This window comes from Cyprinodon tularosa, unplaced genomic scaffold, assembly GCF_016077235.1.
Source record: "Cyprinodon tularosa strain WSP-4 unplaced genomic scaffold, ASM1607723v1 ctg399, whole genome shotgun sequence".
NCBI classification, from domain to species: Eukaryota; Metazoa; Chordata; class Actinopteri; order Cyprinodontiformes; family Cyprinodontidae; genus Cyprinodon; species Cyprinodon tularosa.
Window position 1 is genome coordinate 606,034 of NW_024039117.1, and position 21,982 is coordinate 628,015.

Below are 21,982 nucleotides of genomic sequence, written 5' to 3' on the forward strand. Positions count from 1 at the left end.
CTGAAATATTTCAGTTAGTGTGCAGTGAATCTAAAATATATGGATTTTCAAGTTTTATCATTACATTATGGAAAACAATTAACTTTATCACATTATGCTAATATTTTGAGAAGGACCTGAAGTTTTTCATCTCATTCTTAAATTCTCGTTTAGAAATTGAGCTGCTTTGTCGCCATCTGGTGGCCATCTGCAGCTTGGATTGTACATTTTCTCTTTGTCCAAAAACCTGCAGCATGTTTCATCCATTCAAACATGTTTGTTTTATGTTGAAATCAACTCATATTTTCTCACTTATACCTTCAGCCTTTATCTAAGTAAAACTCACACAGTTATAACAGTTTAATACTTTTTTGAGAATCTTCATCAGCAACAGTTTAATACAATGCTCTGTGTGTCTGGATATAACTTAAACGATACGTATAAGAAAAACATTAAAAACATTAACCAAGCAGTTTGTTTGCATTTTATTTTAAAATCAGATGAACTTAAATATGAAGTATAGAAGAGCACGTTGATGTCAGCAGTTTAGGCTCTCTGCATAAATATAATGTTCCTGGTGTAAAAACGATCATTCAGTAAAATCACTGTATAAAGAAACTCTGTTTCTGTGCTCTTAGATTTGCTGTATAAAAATAAAGGCTTGTCTTAATAATACATTAAAATCATCAATGTACACATTAAAATGACTCATTCATACTTAAAGGCTGATAACTAAGAAATTTAAACATTTTCCAGTTTATGTGCTATTAATATTGCAATGCTTTGCTGTAAAGCTAAAAAACAAACATTTCCATCAGATTATCTCAGAACAGAGTTTTTTTTACATAAATGTTCCCAGTGTATGAAAGTACAGCAGAAAAGGGACATTTTATCACCACGTTTGTAAAACTTAGAAAAGACAAATATAAAAAGAAAGAAATCTAAATATCTCATTAAAAAAGAAGAGTATACATGGGGTCACGTGGCAGGTTTGTAAAGAGGAGCTTTTATCTCGATCAACATGGCGTTTTAAACTCTTTATAATTTTAAGCTAAACTCTGGAGTTAAAGGTTGCTTCTGTAAACCAACAAATTTTCCGTCAGTTTCTGATTTGTTACGTTTGCCACGGTGTTGATGAATCAGCTCAGCGTGTTTCAGAACGCTTGGTCCTGATTCTGGTTCCGTGCAGAGGAGCAAAGGTGGCCTTTCAGGGTCATCCACTCAGCAGGATCAGAGATTTAAGGTGGAAACAGGAAGCAGACGCTCATCTCACTGCTTGGATTTTTTATTTAGTTGTAGGATTAGTTTTGTTTTTTCTGTTTCTACTGTTTTCTACCAGATCACTTTGAACACAAGAGGAACATAAACTGCTTTTCATTTCTTTTGAACTGCGGCTCCAAAATGAAGACTTTTTTTGGAAATATGTTCATGTGTTCCTACTAACATAAATTATCCTAACATGAGCTCACTGCAAAAAAGAATCTAAAATTAGTCAACATTTCTTAGATTAAGCGTATTAACTCTTAATTTGAGCAGGTAAATAAGATGATCTGCCAATGGAATCAGTATGTATACTCTTAGAATAAAATAATTTTATAATATGCACTTAAAATAAAACAATGAAATTGTTTTTTTCTTATTTTAAATGTAAATGGTCTTCTTCCATTAGCAAAGTGTCTTTCTTATGCACTTATTTAGACAAAAATGACTTATTTAGATTCCAGGTTTTTGCAGTGAGATCATACTTTTTCTATTAATTGTTAAAAATAAAAATATGAATACACTTTAGTTTCCTCCTGTCAGATGTAATGACACCTCGCCCCAAACAGGCAGGAACCTCGTAGCTTTCCTTACTGACTGTTTTGGAGCGTCTGCAGCTCTGAGGTCATTCAGCAGTTTTCCTTCAGCCTCAACAGACCCAGAGAGAATTTCTGATTAAAACTGAGCAGATTTAGAATGAAGCAGAAGCTCTGCAGGAATGATTCATTTTACTTAAAGTTTCCATATAAATGGAGCAAACAGGAAGAGGTTTGCATTTTGACTTTCAAAATAAAATGCCTTCCATAATAACAGGTTGGAATACTTAAAACTTACAAAGTCGTTGTGCTTGAAATAATGATTGAATGCATTAATTGTGAATGTATTATCTTATTTCTTGTGCATTAATATCTAATTCTCTCACTTTAGTAGTAAAAATATTCATTGTATTGCAGATCACCTTGTTAACATGCTCAAAATAAGGGGTAATACACTTAATTTGAGAAATTGTTACTTATTTCTCGTTGGTTTTTGCAGTGTTAACGGGTTATGGAAACTTTTAACTTAAAATATGATTGAATGAAATAATAAGTGAAGCCAAGCCTTCAACATCGCTGTGATTCCTGCAGCGTTGGTCTGCTGTGATCGCTGATAGAAAAGCTGAGGTGGATAAATTTCTGGAACAATCAGCTTTAACAGCGTTTATAGAGGAGGCCAATATAATCTGATACTAGTTTATAGCGGATATTGAACTGATATCTGATATCAGATTAGGGCATCATTTGTTCTTGATGTTCTGTTAATCCAACAATAAAGGTAATTCTGTGTCTGAACGTCATCACTCACCTACTGAAAGCATCCTAACCAGCTGCATGATGGGGCGGAAGCTGCACGGACTTTAGCAGCTTATTGAGAAAACAGACACCCGCCCTGCGAAACATAAACACGCCTCACCCACTAAGCAATCACCCTCCTGTCCTCTGGGGGGAGCTACAGGAGCCTCTGTTCCTGCACCAGCAGCTGTGAGGAAGATGAATTCTGTCCCATCAGAGCTGTCAGGAAGCTAAGAAAACCCTCCAGCATAGAGGCTTCACTATCTGCACTATTGTCACTTTGTCCTGTTATCACTGTGGGACGGTGAGGAACGTAACTTTGATCCCTTTGTATGTCTGGTAAAGAAATCTACAAATACTTTTTTTAACTTTAAACTTAGTTATGTAAAAATATATGAAAAGACTTAAAAAATAAAAAAAAATAAAAGCAAAGCTGAATGCAGTCTGGAAGACATTTCACAGCCGACAAACGTCACATGTAGAAATTGGTCCTGAAGGAAACCTGATGATGTTCATGAAGGAAAATAAGCACAATGAAGAAAAAAACAGAATCAGTTTAACTTTGACTCCAATCAGGACCTCAGTCAGGCCCCCACTGGTTCAACACCTGTTCACTAGAACACAATTACGGACCTGTGTTCTCACCAAGTCCGTTCTAGAAAAGAACCTAGGACTCTGGGAGAACGGGAGCACGCAGCATGAATCTGGGTCAATTGGAACAGATGCGTACTGATGACATCATCACACGCTCAGCTTGTTTGGAGATGCATTTCACCTGGCTAGCCTTGGCTGCCACAGACGGGCTAATGTTAGCTCCGGCTGCAACAGACGGGCAAACGTTAGCTCCATCTGTCGCAGACAGGCTAACGTTAGATCCGGCTGCCGCAGACGGGCTAATGTTAGCTCCGGCTGCCGCAGACCGTCTAACGTTAGCTCCAGCTGCTGCAGACGGGCTAACGTTAGCTCCGGCTGCCGGAGACGGGCTAACGTTAGCTCCGGCTGCCGCAGACGGGCTAACGTTAGCTCCGGCTGCCGCAGACGGGCTAACGTTAGCTCCGGCTGCCGCAGACCGTCTAACGTTAGCTCCGGCTGCTGCAGACGGGCTAATGTTAGCTCCAGCTGCCGCAGACCGTCTAACGTTAGCTCCGGCTGCAACAGACGGGCAAACGTTAGCTCCATCTGTCGCAGACAGGCTAACGTTAGATCCGGCTGCCGCAGACGGGCTAATGTTAGCTCCGGCTGCCGCAGACGGGCTAACGTTAGCTCCGGCTGCCGCAGACCGTCTAACGTTAGCTCCAGCTGCTGCAGACGGGCTAACGTTAGCTCCGGCTGCCGGAGACGGGCTAACGTTAGCTCCGGCTGCCGGAGATGGGCTAATGTTAGCTCCGGCTGCCGCAGACCGTCTAACGTTAGCTCCGGCTGCCGCAGACCGTCTAACGTTAGCTCCGGCTGCCGCAGACCGTCTAACGTTAGCTCCAGCTGCTGCAGACGGGCTAATGTTAGCTCCAGCTGCCGCAGACCGTCTAACGTTAGCTCCGGCTGCCGCAGACCGTCTAACGTTAGCTCCAGCTGCTGCAGACGGGCTAACGTTAGATCCGGCTGCCGCAGACGGGCTAATGTTAGCTCCGGCTGCCGCAGACGGGCTAATGTTAGCTCCGGCTGCCGCAGACCGTCTAACGTTAGCTCCAGCTGCTGCAGACGGGCTAACGTTAGCTCCGGCTGCCGGAGACGGGCTAACGTTAGCTCCGGCTGCCGGAGATGGGCTAATGTTAGCTCCGGCTGCCGCAGACCGTCTAACGTTAGCTCCAGCTGCTGCAGACGGGCTAACGTTAGCTCCGGCTGCCGCAGCCGGAGCTAACGTTAGCTCCGGCTGCCGCAGACCGTCTAACGTTAGCTCCAGCTGCTGCAGACGGGCTAACGTTAGCTCCGGCTGCCGGAGACGGGCTAACGTTAGCTCCGGCTGCCGGAGATGGGCTAATGTTAGCTCCGGCTGCCGCAGACCGTCTAACGTTAGCTCCGGCTGCCGCAGACCGTCTAACGTTAGCTCCGGCTGCCGCAGACCGTCTAACGTTAGCTCCAGCTGCTGCAGACGGGCTAACGTTAGCTCCGGCTGCCGGAGACGGGCTAACGTTAGCTCCGGCTGCCGGAGATGGGCTAATGTTAGCTCCGGCTGCCACAGACCGTCTAACGTTAGCTCCAGCTGCTGCAGACGGGCTAATGTTAGCTCCAGCTGCCGCAGACCGTCTAACGTTAGCTCCAGCTGCTGCAGACGGGCTAATGTTAGCTCCAGCTGCCGCAGACCGTCTAACGTTAGCTCCGGCTGCCGCAGACCGTCTAACGTTAGCTCCAGCTGCTGCAGACGGGCTAACGTTAGCTCCGGCTGCCGGAGACGGGCTAACGTTAGCTCCGGCTGCCGGAGATGGGCTAATGTTAGCTCCGGCTGCCACAGACCGTCTAACGTTAGCTCCAGCTGCCGCAGACCGTCTAACGTTAGCTCCAGCTGCTGCAGACGGGCTAATGTTAGCTCCAGCTGCCGCAGACCGTCTAACGTTAGCTCCAGCTGCTGCAGACCGTCTAACGTTAGCTCCAGCTGCTGCAGACGGGCTAATGTTAGCTCCGGCTGCCGGAGATGGGCTAATGTTAGCTCCGGCTGCCGGAGATGGGCTAATGTTAGCTCCGGCTGCCGCAGACCGTCTAACGTTAGCTCCAGCTGCCGCAGACGGGCTAATGTTAGCTCCAGCTGCCGCAGACGGGCTAACGTTAGCTCCAGCTGCCGCAGACGGGCTAATGTTAGCTCCAGCTGCCGCAGACGGGCTAATGTTAGCTCCAGCTGCCGCAGATGGGCTAACATTAGATCCAGCTGCCGCAGACGTGCTAACGTTAGCTCCAGCTGCCGCAGACGGGCTAATGTTAGCTCCAGCTGCCGCAGACGGGCTAATGTTAGCTCCAGCTGCCGCAGATGGGCTAACATTAGATCCAGCTGCCGCAGACGTGCTAACGTTAGCTCCAGCTGCCGCAGACGGGCTAACGTTAGCTCCAGCTGCCGCAGACGGGCTAATGTTAGCTCCGGCTGCCGCAGATGGCCTTAGATGATGAGACTCACTGTTCAATCAGTTTCCCTTCCTTCTCAGCACCGAAGAAGATTCTTCCCCTAAGAAGAATTTCTTCTATTGAGAAAAAACCTGCTTTGTGGCTCAGGAGTTTCTCCACCCCTCCCCAGCAGGGGGCATCGTTCCAGCAGGAGCCAAGCTTCAACCAATCCAGACCCTGCAGGGATGATTCATAACCATCCTCTTTTTTAAGGTTGCATCAGGTGACGGCGGTCGGTGGAGTCTCTCCACTTCCTGTTTCATCTTTAAGGAGATTTGGAAAAAATAAACTCTTCTAAAAAACAACATGGCTGCTGTTTGAAGAAAGCAGAAAACTTATAGAATCATAATAAAAAAAGTAAAAAAAGGATCATATCAAAATAATTAGTGGGAACAGAATATATAAAAGAGTGAAACCAAAGCGAGTAAACAGCGCATCAGGGCAGCCTGCTGTTCTTCTTCTTCTCCTCCTATCTGCTAATTCATTAAAACATAAAGAGTCCAGCGCAGAGCGACTGTAACAGTCCAACATTTATGGCACTTCTTCTAGACCAGAGAGCCGGCTTGGTTTTGTGCAGGCACCATAATGGGCACCCCTCCCATGCGGTTGATGTTGGAGGCTGTGATGGTGGAGGTGGGCAGCGGTGGGGGGGACGGAGCGGGCTGGAACTGCCTCTGCAGCTGGCTGTAGGCCTGCGCCAGCTCCTGGGCCTGGGGCAGATGGCCGTAGCGCTCCTGAACCCCGTTGGCGGCCTGGGAGGAGGTGGGCTGTCCGTGGGGCAGCGTGCTGCTGTGGTTGTAGCTGAAATGAGTGGGAGTGGCCGCCCCCTGGTGGCGGGGCGGCCTGTAGCCGGCCGCGCTGCCTGTAGCGGTGATGATGGAGGCGGTGTCTGAGGCAGGGTGCTGGGGGTATTGCTGCAGGTGGTGGTTGTTCAGGTGGGCGGAGGGCTCCCTGTGGCGGGAGCTGGAGGCGATGGAGGACAGCGTGCCGTTCTTGGAGATGACATCAGAGCCGATGCCGCTCTTTGCCCAGGAAACTCGTTTGGGAGCCTGAGCGTCTTCCCTGCAGGGGGTTTTAAAAAAAAAAACGTGAAAAACACTGAAGCATTTCATCTTCCTTGGTTCTTCCTCCTGCTTCCCTGCTGACTTCATCTTATGTTTCATTTTTTCGTCTGTTTCAGACGCTTTCATCTTCATGTTTCTGCAAATCCATGAACAGGCCAGCTGACAGCTTTGCTAGGACCAGGGACAACACAGTTTGTTGCAAAAGATCAAGTATTTCTATAAAATAAAATGTGTCTTTGCCCCTACACCAGCTAGCAGATGCTATATATTAAAATCCCATTGATAAACAAATTACTTATTTGGCTCTGGCTCTGAATGGGCATCATTGTTCTGCAGTTCTGTTCCTGGACCTGTTCCTGACTCATCCTCAGTTTATTTTTAATATTTGCTCATAAAATCCCTGCAGCCTTTGGTGTCATCTTTCCTTTTTCTCTTTTTTTCTGTGCGCCGGACTTCTGTAAACCTGAAGCTTTTTTATTCAGCAAAACAAACTTTAAAAGTTGCAGCCCGTTGTCCTGGTCAAACCATTTTATGTTGGGGTGGGGGGAGTTCTAATGGCCCCTTATTTAAAGAAAGCATATTATATAATCCTAATGTGTATATATATATATACATATATATATATATGTATATATATATATAGCTATGTAATAGCTAACTGTTTCTTTTTCAGAGCAGATTCAAATCCTCATCATAGAGAAGTAGAAGAAATTTAAAGTCCCTCAGTGTTTTTGATCAAAGCCCTTTAAACCCAGAGGCCTCACTGTCTCCTCCCCTCAGTCCTGCTAATCTTTACTGACCTTCAACAGCAAATGTTTCATCTGACCTGATGTAATAAATGTGCTTTATTACCTAAACTCTGATAAATTGGTGAAATGTAACGTTGGGCTGTTTCTCCATGAACTCACTTGATGTCGTTGGCCATGTCGTCCTCTCTGTCTCTTCTCCTCTTGAAGACGAACAGAAACCCGGCGCAGACACAGAGGAGGAAGATGAACCCGAGGACGGATCCAACTGTGGCGCCAACGATCACTCCAACCTTATTGTCTGAAATGGATGCAGAAGGATGTCAGCTTTGCTTCCAGAGTGGCAGCAGAGGGAAAGAGATTTCAGAGCTACGTACTGTCAATGATGTCCAGGCTGATGGAGCAGTTCTCGCTGCCTGCCGAGTTGCTGGCGACGCACACGTACTTCCCCGACATGTTGCCGCTCAGGTTGCTCAGCTTCAGAGTCCCAGTGTTCTCATCTACGACATCAGCCAAAGGTTAAAAAGGTTAAAAACAGGATCTCAGCAGTGGTTTACATCCTGTACAACCACCCAGTTAGTCTAAATAAATCCCAGTTCACCAGTTTGTAATTTTATTAATACCAGAAAGAAAGCAATGAATGAAAACCTGGAGATGTTTATATAAACAACTAAATGATTTAAATTAACTTTTTAAACCTGTAAATTCCTTCCTAAAACTTTTACATTTTCATTATACTGCAAATATAATTAATTGCCATACAAAACAATCTAGAAATTAGTATAATAACTCTTAATTTTAGAAGGTAAATCAGATGATTTGCCAATGGGAATGATTAGCTTTACTCCTAAAATAAGATAGTTAGAGAGCATGCAGGTTTTTTTTTCATTCTTAATGTAAATTGTCTTGTTCCATTGGCAAAATGTCTCACTTACCTCCTCAACTTAAGAAAAGATGCACTTAATCTAAAGCTCCTGTCACACCTTGATGATTTAGACCAGCGTATGTCTGATGTATGTTGCTATGGTTATGGGTAAGTTATGAGCACGCTGAAACACGTCGACATACAGCAAACATCAAGACATTTTCAGCAAGCTCAAAATGTCCCGCCCTATGCCAGCGTCTGCCATCAGTTCCAGGTCAGTTATCTGATGGTTGACATCCGTTCAGTCTGAGTTCCTCATCAGTCGTGGCGTCTAGCTGATCCTAAACCTCTGAGTAACTTCTGCGTAACTTATCCAGAACTTCTCTCAAAGCATATCAAAGTATCTGACGTGTTCCAGACGAGCGCTGAACGTGTTTCTAACTTCCAGCTACTGTATAATGGCGTATTGGCACACTGGAAAAAATCGAAATCTAGATAAGTAATTTTTTCTTAAAATAAGTGAATTTGTTCTCGAATTGAGGAGGTGAAAGATACATTTTGCCAATGGAACCATACAATTTACACTCAAAATTAGAAAACACTATTGCATTGTCTTATTTCAAGTGCCTTTTGTGTAAATAGTTAATTTTAAGAGTAAAAATACTCATTCCATTGTCAAATCATCTCATTTACCTACTCAAATTAAGGGTAAATACACTTAATTCAAGAACTTTTTACTTATTTCTAGGTCGATTTTCCAGTTTTGGTATAAAGGGGGTTCACAGGAGGAAACCGTCAGTTTTCCTCCAGACTTCATCCCCATCATAGGGTGAGCCAGAAGGTGAGTGATGGATCCTCCCTGCGTTCACGCCCACCACCAACAAACTTCCCAGCAGACATGACGTTCAATCTGCTGCCACCAAAAACCGTCCTTCTTTCTTTTCGTTTTTTTGGGAGGGCGGTAAACAGCAGCTAGGTTAATACTGTGATCAAAGAAATCTTTTGAAATTTTCTGCAGGCGGGCGCATCCGGGTGCACTGCTGCTCCCCTCAGGACACTGGCTTGTGCATCACTTCCTGGGCATTACGCTGCCGTGCATTATGCAGAAGTTAGGCTGTCATTGGACAGAAGTTCTGGACTCGTTATGAATGCTCTATGTTTACGCCCAGAATAGAAAGAATCCATAGAGAGTTGAGCGTATGCCAGAGTTTAGGAGATTCTGGGACGTCAGGCAGATGCTGGATAAATCAGCAAGGTGTGAAAGGACCCTAAGCAAAAATCACTTATTGGGATTTAATTTTTTTGCAGTGTGCACTGCCCCACAGCCAGAGGCTTTAATTGGAACCTGTCGCTGCTTTTAATGAGGTTGAGGGTTTCACGCTTAAAGGCAGCACTTGTCCCTGATGAATGAGACGTCCCGCTGAGGTGTTCCAGGCACGTCCCACAGGGACGCGGCCCAGGGGACGACCCAGGACACCATGGAGGGACTATGTCTCTCTGCTGGCCTGGAGCGCCTCAAGCTTTTCTGCAGAGAGGGAAGTCTGGTCAGTCCCAGATGAAGCGGGAGAAGACGAGGAAGCTTCTGCTAGTGTGAACAAGTCAACCAAAGGCTTTACAAGGAGTCATTTCAATCTAATCATTCAGACAGTTTGGTTCAAAATGTTCAGTTTTTATCATAAGGAAACCCAGCAGATTAAGGTTGAATCATTGATGAGCAGAATAAGCTCCTCCTGGCCAGTAGTGGACAGATGTGTGCACGCTGCATTTTTGTTCACTTCTCTGGAATGCACTCTTTGTGCGGCGAGATGTTTTGGTTCTCTCTGCACCTCGGCTTCAGATAAAGGATCCAGAAGTTAAACTAGAGAGAACCTGGCGATATGTCTGAAATGATGTCATGGTTTCATCACAGGCTCGCGTTTTAGTAGTATTGTGGAGATGTTTTTTTTTTTTTATTCACTCTTCCTGCAGAGTTAGATCAAAGGCATCTGTTTTAAGGTTTGATTCGGCTCTACTCACTGAGCATCGGTGCAAAGAAGACTTCAGAGGTTGGACTGGTTCTCCTCCACTTGTACAGTGGGACTGGCTTCCCAGCACTCGACTTGCAGGTCAGAGTCACATTTCCTTTCAGCACAGGCTTCCCAGAGAGGGAGCAGGTGGGAACAGCGGGGGGGACTGGGGAGAAACAGAAAATTTCAGACGTCTGGCTATGTAGCCATCTCCATAGATGTCTCCATTTAGACTTTACTAATGAGAGGTTCTCCTCACCTTTCACATCCAGCAAGATCTCAGCAGGCTTAGCAGAACCACCGGGACTGATGACCTGACACACAAAGCGCCCGGAGTCAGACTCCCGGGTGTTGTTGATGAACAGCGACACATCACTTGAGGGCATGTCCTTGACAAAGCCAACGCGGCCCCTGAACTGGTCACTGCCCTCATTGATAGAGCCTTTGGTGTAGCTGATGACCTGAGGAGCAGGACAGACAAAAACATAACAAGAATGTCTTTATCCCGCTGGAAACACAGCCCTACAGACGGCTTAAAACAGGTCTGCCTCCACTGTCCGAGGCAGAGAGGCAGACTGACCAACCGGCGGGCTCCTGTGGGGTCAGAGGACTGCTGATAATCCCTAAATCTTTGGCTCATGAAAATGAAAATGTGGGGGATTTCTTATAATCATGTTACAGTTACAAGAATGAAGATTTGTTTGTGTTGATAAAGCCTCCCTGCAGGTACTGAGTCACGTCAAACAATCCCGGGTTGGAAAAGCTTGGCTCTCACCCAAAAAACAAACAGCAATAACAAAAGACAAGATTTATCCTCTGGTTTGTGGATTTCAGTTTGAAACATGATCGAATCTCTAAGATGATCAACAGATGAGCCAAAAAAAAAAACCAATAGTTTTCCTGGTCTTCGTTTCTCACCTCTTCTCAATAAGTGTACTTGTGCGTTTTTGTGTCGTTGTGAAATGTCATGAGCCTCAGCACAGTTCCAGTTCACAAGAACAGCAGACAGAGGACGGAAACAGTCCCCGGATACTGTTCTGGCCCCTCCCTCTTTACCCAGCATGCATCAGAGCAGACTTGTGCTTCCTCCAGATTGACAGCTGTCCCAGCATGCACTGCGGCAGCAGCAGCTTCCAGGTTAGCGCTCACAGAGTATTAAGTTAAAAGTTCTCTTTTCTGTTGTTGTTATTCTAGAAAACTGCATTTTAAGATAATTTGAGGCAAGAACATTATACTTTAAGTGTCATTATATATGGCCCATTTACTGATTTAGAGAGTAATTTAGAAAAAGCTCTGATGTTGAGAGGACCGTGTCAACCAGTGGAACTCCGAAGCTAACCACAGCCAGGGCTAACGTTAGCCCGTCTGCAGCAGCTGCCAGGGCTAACGTTAGCCTGTCTGCAGCAGGCAGGGCTAACTTTAGCCGTCTGCGGCAGCCAGGGCTAACATTAGCCCGTCTGCAGCAGGCAGGGCTAACATTAGCCCGTCTGCAGCAGCAGCCAGGGCTAACTTTAGCCGTCTGCAGCAGGCAGGGCTAACATTAGCCCGTCTGCAGCAGGCAGGGCTAACATTAGCCCGTCTGCAGCAGCTGCCAGGGCTAACATTAGCCCGTCTGCAGCAGCAGCCAGGGCTAACTTTAGCCGTCTGCGGCAGCCAGGGCTAACATTAGCCCGTCTGCAGCAGCTGCCAGGGCTAACATTAGCCCGTCTGCAGCAGCAGCCAGGTCTAACTTTAGCCATCTGCGGCAGCCAGGGCTAACATTAGCCCGTCTGCAGCAGGCAGGGCTAACATTAGCCCGTCTGCAGCAGCTGCCAGGGCTAACATTAGCCCGTCTGCAGCAGCAGCCAGGTCTAACTTTAGCCATCTGCGGCAGCCAGGGCTAACATTAGCCCGTCTGCAGCAGCTGCCAGGGCTAACGTTAGCCTGTCTGCAGCAGGCAGGGCTAACATTAGCCCGTCTGCAGCAGCTGCCAGGGCTAACTTTAGCCGTCTGCAGCAGGCAGGGCTAACATTAGCCCGTCTGCATCAGCAGCCAGGGCTAACTTTAGCCGTCTGCGGAAGCCAGGGCTAACGTTAGACCGTCTTTTATTGATCTGTGTGTAATGCATAATTCATAGTAGATCAGGAAGTGTTTGCTTTTGGATGGAAAGTATGTCTAAAACCATTCCTTTATTTAACATTTTGTTAGCTTGTCTGTCTGTTGTGCCATTTGCTATGATCATGGTTTTTGGACCAGTGTCCGTATTTCATTTTGACATGATGACCAGAGAAGAAGATAAAAGTTTGGTGTGACCAACCGCCCCCCTCTGTGTGAGGACAGAATAAACCATCGAAAACACAGGATTCTCTCTTTTCCCTTCTTTCTTTCCCATGAAGCTACCTGGGTGCGAGCCAAGGAGGCAGCAAAAATGGAAATCCAGGCCCAAAAAGACCCACATCTCCAGGATGATGAAGGATAAGTCATCATGGTGACCATTCAGAAACAGACTGCTGCAAAAAAGGACCTTTTGCAACACATTTCGCTTGAGTTTCAGAACTAACAGAGCCAGACTGGAGGAGAAGACCGCCCTGCTGGGAGCCTGAGACAAAGCCGCCGCTGCCTTGCTATAACCTGACTGCAAAGCTGCTGCTGGATGAAACTCAACCTTTCCAAATGAACATTGAAAACAAAAAGGTTTGCAGGTCTGGCACAATTAGGGACAGAACAAACATTATGCCTTTTAGTGATATTGATCATTTCACTCATCATTACTGATGAGTAAAGTCAAGCTAACAGGATGGACTGCATGCTACGCTATGCTACAGTAATATGTGTTGAGCTGTTGCTAAAGCTTAGACAAGCTTTATTCACTAAGGGTTAAACACTGATATAACATTAGTATTCATGTGTTCCTCAGATGCTCATTACATTTCCATTACCAAGTCTGACCAAGAGTCATTTAGTGGAATCCTGATGTCTATTTGCTGCTAGCTATTTCAAAGATGGTAAAGAATCATTAACTAAAGGTTATTGGTTCTTGATTAAGCAAATCATTTAATAAAACATTATTTGGCCAAATAATCAGAAATATAAATTTCCAGCTGGCTGGGAATAGAATAGAATATAAATCCACAACATTAATATGGCATTAATATGGATGGGCATTGAACATAAAATCACAACATTGCTATATTAACCAACATGATGTGTTGAACTAGATATGCTATCTTCACAAATTTTCTGAGACACTTTTTTATAAACTAGGGCATTAATTCATAAAAATGTTTATTTTAATTCTATAAAATAAAGTTTTCTGTCCAACAGCAATAATGAACTGCACGGCAGCATTCTATACCTATAGCTATTGTAGCATCTAGGATAGAGCTGTCAGTCTGGGAAAGAATCTGTTGTTATTCCAAATTATAAAGGTTAGCTTTTTTTTTGCAACATAGAACTAGACTAAAACCTTTTTAAGGGTTAGTTGACTCAAACCAACTAAAACCTTCACATATCATAATGACTAAAATGCAACTAAAACTAATAATAGTTAAGCTTAAACTAAATCTAAGATGCCTGCCAGAAATAATCCTGTTGTTGCTGATTAACATGTTGTGTTAAACCAGAGAGAATCTTATCAATAGTTAACCCCCGGTAGCTGAAACTAAAGATAAATTATTAGCAATGATGAGAATCTTTTTCACATTCATTAGGGTGATGACTTTTTTAACAACCTCATATCCCTGTATTGTAATTTGATGAACCTTTATTAAAGTTTACATAAAATCTTACTTTTAAGATTATTTTTAATGATAGAAAAACCTCATGCACAAAATGATATAAACATTTTTATAATTATCAGCTTTTTTGGCAAGTTCAATGGAAGATTAGTAAAAATTTAACCCAATTTTAAGAGTCACGTGTATAACATTAAAAGGGTTAGAAAACACTAAAGTCAGTTGGCAATGCTGATGTCATTGGATGAATCTCAGTGGGAGGTCGTCTTTGTTTCGGCAGGACTCATTTAAATATTGCATAACTTTGATCCGCCCTCTTACCGTATCGATGCTGTCCGTCATAAAGTTCCAGACCACAGTACCATCGGTCAGGTCTTCATTGTAGGAGGCCTGTAGCGTCACCAGCTTCCCTTTGACCACCTCCATGTTCTGAGTCTGAGCCCATGTGCCTGAAGGGAGGAAACAAAGGAGGATGATGAGGAAGACTTCCTGTTTTTGTCTTGTGTCTGGAAGCGGCTCTGAACCTATAGCTCTACAAAAAGAAAACAGAGGCAATCATCCCCATGCTTTGTTTTTAACTTAAATAGAAATTGAGAGTTCAATTCAATTCTATTCAGTTCACATGCCATCTCAAGGCACTTTCCAGTTCACCAGATCATCCAGTCAGATTGATCCAAAGTTTCAATCTAAGGAAAACCAGTTGATTGCATCGACTCATTGACTCTTCAGCAATCCCTCACACTAAGCATGCTTGTAGTGACAGTGGAGAGGAAAAACTCCCTTTGAACAGGAAGAAACCTCCAGCAGAACCAGGCTCAGTGTGAGCGGCCATCTGCTGAGGCCCACTGGGGTTCAAGGAGACAGAAGCAGACATAGAAAAAGAAGCATAGATACAAAAAGCAGCTGTAAAAGGTGGCCCCGTCCAGGAAAGACACAGCCAGGCAGACGAGCTCCGAGCCAGCTCCCATGTCAGAGGATGGAGAGAGCACATCCAGTTAGTCACAGTCAGAGAAACAGGACTACACTGGAAAACAGGCCAAGCTCCAACATCTAGAAACAAAGGTGTTGATGGCAGCAGCACAGCTGATATTTCTCTCCAGGATGGAGTCACAGCCAAACAGGAACAGACCAGATGAAGCTACTATGAGAAAAAGCAGAGAGAGCAGAACGTTAGAGATTGAACTAACAGATTCTGCAGAGTGGGAGAATAGAGATAGAATGAAGCAGAATGATGAAAAAGGACATCGCTAAAAAAGGCTGCTGCTGATCAGCAGGAGAACCAGATATTTAGACGCTCTGCGTAAAAACAGACTTTTTATTTTTAAATTCTGGCAGAAAGACCGCAGAGGGACATGAACCGGTGCTGCACCCACCTGTGGAACCGTTCATTCTGTAAATAACAAAATAATGAGGGATTTTCTCTAGATTTTTATGTAAATTAATGTTTCAGGAGGAGATCTGATTCCTGATTTATTTCTCAATAATTCAGCTTCTCCCAGTAATCCCAGCCTGATCTAAAGCCGACCATTCAGCCGGTCAGAGGTCACTGACAGGCTGAACTGTAGCGAAGAGCAACAACCAGATGAGGGCAGCAGAGAGCTAAGGCCCAAAGCACAGTTCTCCTTCCGTCTAACAGAGTCGGCCTCCTATGTGGCTCTAGAAGGAAAAGAAGTGTCTGTTTGTCCCAAACAGAGACAGCGGCTGACTTCATCATCTGTTTACTGTAATCAGAGGATTCCTCCAAACTTTGGCCTCTTTCATGTCGCTGCTCCCTCTTGCAGCCACGGCAGAGAGCAGAGCAAACAAGATCAGCATCAACACACAATGGATCCTTTCTTCTTCCCTCCCATTCTCTCCACCTTACCCTCCTCAAACCAAACTAGCAGGTTCTTCTGACAGCGCCGGGTCCCTGGAGGTCATCCTTTCTGCCCCCTGCATGAATAAACCCAACGGCAGCAAATCAGAACCTGAGCTGTTCTGGAGCTCCAGGCGTCTCTGCACATAGGGAGACATAGAAACTGAAAGGATGCATCCCCCGCTTTGACCTGGTGCAGGTTCCAACATGGGAGTGGTCGGAAATAAAACCCAGAAGACTCAAAAATATCCAACAGAACCTCTTAATCCACATCAAACTGGGACACTTAATAACTGTGACCTACTGCAGCCGTTTTTTTTGTGCAGAAACAGGCGACTTACATGAGATCCAAACCCAACAGAAACAAAACTCCACTTAAGTCCAACCTGCACTGCAAAAACCATCAAGAAATAAGTAAAAATGTCCCCTTAATTTGAGCTGGTAAATCTGACGAGGTTTTATACACTTAAAATAAGATAATTAGATATTATGTAGGGTGACCAAACGTCCGTATTATGTTCATATTTCACGTCCTGTCCTGGGCGTCCCGGGTTTTTTTTAGAAAGTGAGGAAATGTCCTGTTTTTCTAAATTACCTTCATTGGACCATTAAATTTACAGATGCTAGGGCACTGTGCACGACGCTGCGTGTGACGTTACCCCTGAGCCGCGCCAGTGCGGGCAGCCTTGTTCTTAATCAGAATATAGATAGCGTGGCTGTCAGTACGCCAATAAAAACATGCAAAGGCACAAATGTATGTTTACCAACGATTTACAAAAGAGTTTCCCCGCTTTCAGACCGGATCGAGACAAATGGGAGGCCTTGTGCACAGTGTGCAAAGCAGGCACATATGTCTCGGTGTCCAATGGAGGTGCAAGGGATCTGAAAAGCCACCTGGACTCCGAAAGTCAAGATATTCTATTGATATGTTTTTTCGTTTTTGGTACATTTTGAGTTACTTTTGCTACAAAAGAGGTATTTTTTGTTAATTAGCTCATTTGTTTATTTTTTCAAATAACCTAAAGAACAGACATTATTTCGTTCATTGCTGAGGCTGAGTATCATCATATTGGGTTATTGTTAACTTTTATTGTTAAGTGAGGGATGTTTAGATTAGACATTATTTCTTTCATTGTGCTATTCATTCATTACAGGAATTGTTAAGCATTTTTAATGAATACATTTTGAATAAAATTATCGTTTGTTATTGGAGTTATTGCTGTTGACTTTTACTGAAAAGCATTTTTAATAAATCAACTGTTAATATCATGTTATTGTAGGATTACCTAGGCCTATGGATGGGAAGAGATCCCCCGCCGCCGCCCCCCCGCTCCAAGGTGTCCTGGTTTTTCAAAATGAAAATATGGTCACCCTATATTATGACCCTATAATAAGACAATGCAGGCGTTTTTTTTTATTCTAAATGTAAATTCACATGGATTCAAATCTGAGGCCAGAGCCAACAGGAACTGTGCAGTCAGAGTAAATTAAGTCACGCTATTTTATTTTAAGTATATTTTTTCTTGAAATGAGGAAGAACGTGAGACAATTTACCAACAAGTTAGTTATAGTTAGAGTCTCTATAGTTCTGCTGCTATAGGCTTAGACTGCTGGAGGACATAGGGACCCCTTTTTCATCATTCTGCTTCATTCTATCTCTATTCTCCCACTCTGCAGAATCTGTTAGTTCAATCTCTAACGTTCTGCTCTCTCTGCTTTTTCTCATAGTAGCTTCATCTGGTCTGTTCCTGTTTGGCTGTGACTCCATCCTGGAGAGAAATATCAGCTGTGCTGCTGCCATCAACACCTTTGTTTCTAGATGTTGGAGCTTGGCCTGTTTTCCAGTGTAGTCCTGTTTCTCTGACTGTGACTAACTGGATGTGCTCTCTTCATCCTCTGACATGGGAGCTGGCTCGGAGCTCGTCTGCCTGGCTGTGTGTTTCCTGGACGGGGCCGCCTGTGGAGCTGGTTGACAGTTGACTTTTGTATCTATGCTTCTTTTTCTATGTCTGCTTCTGTCTCCTTGAACCCCAGTGGGCCTCAGCAGATGGCCGCTCACACTGAGCCTGGTTCTGCTGGAGGTTTCTTCCTGTTCAAAGGGAGTTTTTCCTCTCCACTGTCGCTACAAGCATGCTTAGTGTGAGGGATTGCTGAAGAGTCAATGAGTCGATGCAATCAGCTGGTTTTCCTTAGATAGAAAACTGAATCAATCTGACTGGATGATCTGGTGAACTGGAAAGTGACCTGAGATGACATGATGTGAATTGAAGCTATAGAAATAAACTGAATTGAATTAAGTTAATTATCATATTTTAAGAGTAAAAAATACTCATTCCATCTTATTTACCTAATCAAATTAAGGCTAAATGCAGTTATTTTAAGACTTTTTGACTCATTTGATGGTTGTTTTTGCAGTGTGGAAAGGTTTTCCTTTTCAGCTTCTGGCAGTAAAGCAGAAAACTGGACTAAATGTGGCTCAGAGCAGATCTTGGTTTGTAGGAAACTGTTTTTGTTTTTAATCTCAGGTGGTAATATTTGGCTTCCTGGCTTTGACTTTAACTGTACAGTTGAAATTGGAGCTACGGGAGACCCACTGCATCAAGGTCTGAGCTGGATGGTATCAGTTTCTCTGTCGCCAAGGCAACAGCGGGAAAACAAGTGACAGAGGCGATGAAAGAAAGTGTGTAGGCCTCTTTTCCTCGGGAGCATAACTTCAATGAGGTCTAATTAAGCCACCAAAGACTACATAAAAGAGGAAGTCCACTTTTAGAGAAACATCAAAGGTTCTGGAGAAGGTGGGAGGAGAAACCGAGGAACAGCAAGCAGGGAGGAATCCTTCAGTCCTGAAATTTTCAGGCTCTAAGAAGATGTTCAGAAGTGAGAAAAGATCCCTAACCTACAGGGACTGATGGCGATCCAATGAGATGGAACCACTGCTAGATGCTTCGGTCTGCTTAGCTCCTGCAGAGAGACGCTCACTCAGGGACACATGCCAGAGGATGTGGGCGGAGCTGCACTGCAAACACCAGCTAGAAATAAACTTTTCTTAAATTAAGTTTATTCACCATTAATTTGAGCAGAATAATGAGATGATTTCAATGGAGTCATTATTTTCTCTTAAAACAAGATAATCAGATAAATAGGAGACTGCAGGTTTTTATTTTTATTTTAAATATATATTGTCTTGTTCCATTGGCAAAGTGTCTCATTTACCTCCTCATTTCAAGAATAAATGCAATTAATTTAAGCAAAATTATTAGTTTTTCATTTTTTTGCAGTGTGATGGACCAGGTCTGCTGCTCTGCCGCTCATCTTCTGAACCATTCTGACCCGTTGGTCCCAGATTTAGAACTAAACACATAAAAATCAGCATTTATTCCTCAGCTGCCTTAAAGCAAAGCTTAAATGCACCAGGAAGCGTTATCACAGATCCTTCCTCCCAGCAGCTGGAAGACTCTAGAACCACCACTGTTCCCAACAACCTCAATCAGTTCTTCCATTCATGCTGATTTTATAGTCTCTACCTCAGTCAGTTAAATAACCTGCTGCTGGTGAACATTCAGCACATCTCTGTTGATGCTGCTATTTTTCACTACAGCAATCATGTCCAGAGCTGTATGTGGAAAATGTATTCCTCTGGTGAGTGAACAGTATTTATATTTGTTGTTTATTTTTCACGTTGGTCACTTATTCTATATTTTTATACACTTATAAAGTCCACATTTGTGTGACAATTTTTACTGTAACACGACAATTACCCCATAGTGGGACAGTAATGGGAATCACTACTCCTACTCCTCCTCCTACTACCCATACTCCTAAAGAGGTAAAATAAAGTTTAACTGGTTTGAATCATGGATGAATATCAGGTTTTCTTCTCTTCCTGTGGATTGAAATGATGCCGCGTTGCTTTGCAGAGCTGGAGGCCTTTTCTCCCTCTGAGCTGCGTCTCGGTTAATGAGCGTCAGAAAAGCAGCAAAGGACGCATCATGGAGGGTTTCCCCACAGTCGGCACCCAGACATCAACATTTAATCGGGAGTTAAGTGCTCCACAGCCTCGGTGTCTCATCAGGCTGGATGACTCTTTGAGATTCAGCCTGATCGCCTCGTCCTACTTTTCCCCTTAAAAATGTTGCCAAGTGCTGCTTTAAGAAGATTTCCTGACAGAAATCCTCCCTGATTCCAGAGAGAGAGAGAGAGAATGTGGAGAGATGACGGAGAGAAATGAAGGAGGGCATGGAGATCACATTCATCACATCCAGACTCTGTTGCTAATTTGGTCAGTGGAGCTTAATCCTGTCCACCGTGGCGGGCCTGAAATCTGCTCAGCAGTGATTGGCCCCAAATATTCCAGGATGATTGATGGGAGGACGCTCAGCGTTCAGAGTAATAAGGTCAGGATAAGCCTCGCCTCACATAATGAGGAAACTTTTTAAATTAGATGTAAGGAAATGTCTCCTGGGCGGCTGGACGGATCCTCGGTTCAAAGCAGCTGTCCAAAATCATGGCAGCCATGTTGTTTTGTGACAACATCAGAGCTTCTAAAGGACGTTACTCTGAGAAAACTGGAGCCATGAACACTTTAGATTTTCACATGAATTCAATATTTATACGTCCTTAAAATGTCAACTCTGCTCTACAAACACATCGATTCAGACCAGAGATAGAAACAATAACATCTACATTTTTAACCATTAGATTTATAACGATTGGTTGAAACCAAAACTCTGTTAAATACATGATAAGACAAAATCATTTTTAATGAATTAAAGATCATTGATGTTTTCCTTTCTTTCCTTTATAATGTGACACTAAGCCTTCCTCTCCCAAGTCAATGAAAATAACGTAATATTATGTTAAATACCAAAACAAAAAAGAAAGATTTTGACAACAAACGATGGGACTAAACTTTTCATCAGCTTCTGACATTAGCTTTGCTGGAACCTTGGTCCCTCCTTCCAGACAGGGCAGGTCCACAGTTTGATTTGTTTTCCTGGAGACTGAGGGTTAAAGTACGGAAGCCCAGAGGGGTCGTGTCCCTCCGATATTTTTTCACAGTGTTCATCTTGAGAAAACAAGTTAATTTTCTCATTATCTAAAGATAACGAATCCCCCTCCTATTCCACAACAGCAGGAGAGGATTCATAAGTCATGAATGTGTGATTCTGTAAATAATCCAGTGTTTAACTTTTAGGTAACGAGATGACGTTGTTGGTTTGATGATTTGCTTCCACTTCTAATTATCTCCACTAAAATGAGTCCAGATTAAAGATTTTCATTAAGAAACAGTCAGATCTGTTTCTACTGCAATCCAATCATCCGCCACCGCCTGAAAATGAGTGAAAAGAAAACTAAAATAACAGATTATTTTTGCGGTTCCATGACTGCACAACCAGGGCCCCGCAGGCATGGATTGACTGGGAATCCAGGACCCCGCAGGCATGGATGGACTGGGAATCCAGGGCTGTTGTCCAGCCTCATTCATTACTCACACAGGAACCTATAACTGAAAGGAAGCTGCGGACACACCCTGCAAAAATGTTCTGAAAACTGTAATAGTTTAAAAAAATTTCAAAAATTAAGACTAATATTAGACTGATATAATTCGACATTTGTTAGCAATTAGCAATTAGCCTGGTATTAGACTAAGCAGTTAGCTTAGATTATACTGAGATATAATCCCTAATAGCTACATCACTTTCAGTGACCAGATGTCCCCTGATTTCCAGGGACAGTCCCCGTTTTGGACCATATGTCCCCAGCTAAAGCTGTCCCTGGAAATGTCCCCGATTTTATCGTTTTATGAATGGGGGGGTGAAGACTGTAGCGTGGGAGCATGTTGCATGCAGAAACAGCTATTAGCTAGCTAGGTTTGTAGCTGTTGTGTATAGATGAGGAGCAGATCGCACCACTTCTAAAACAGGCGAGGAACTTCGTTATCACAACCGATCTCAGCTGCCCTGCACTACAAAAAAATAAAACCTAAATAAGGCATTTTATCTTAAAATAAATACATTGTCTCTTGAATTGAGGAGGTACGTGAGACACTTTGCCAATGGAACAATACGATTTA

General features: G+C 43.8%; 1 protein-coding gene across 1 annotated transcript in view; it reads right to left on the reverse strand.

Moving 5' to 3' along the window:
- Positions 1–5,569: 5,569 nt before the first annotated feature.
- Positions 5,570–21,982, reverse strand: part of esama (endothelial cell adhesion molecule a) — a 71,512-nt gene continuing 55,099 nt past the window's right edge. Inside the window, exons 2-7 of the mRNA XM_038297838.1 lie at positions 14,376–14,503; positions 10,601–10,802; positions 10,352–10,507; positions 7,848–7,970; positions 7,633–7,771; positions 5,570–6,722 (exon numbers count right to left, since the gene is read on the reverse strand). Coding sequence (XP_038153766.1) covers positions 6,206–6,722; positions 7,633–7,771; positions 7,848–7,970; positions 10,352–10,507; positions 10,601–10,802; positions 14,376–14,503 — 1,265 coding nt within the window. The 3' untranslated portion in view covers positions 5,570–6,205. The remainder of the gene's footprint in view (positions 6,723–7,632; positions 7,772–7,847; positions 7,971–10,351; positions 10,508–10,600; positions 10,803–14,375; positions 14,504–21,982) is intronic.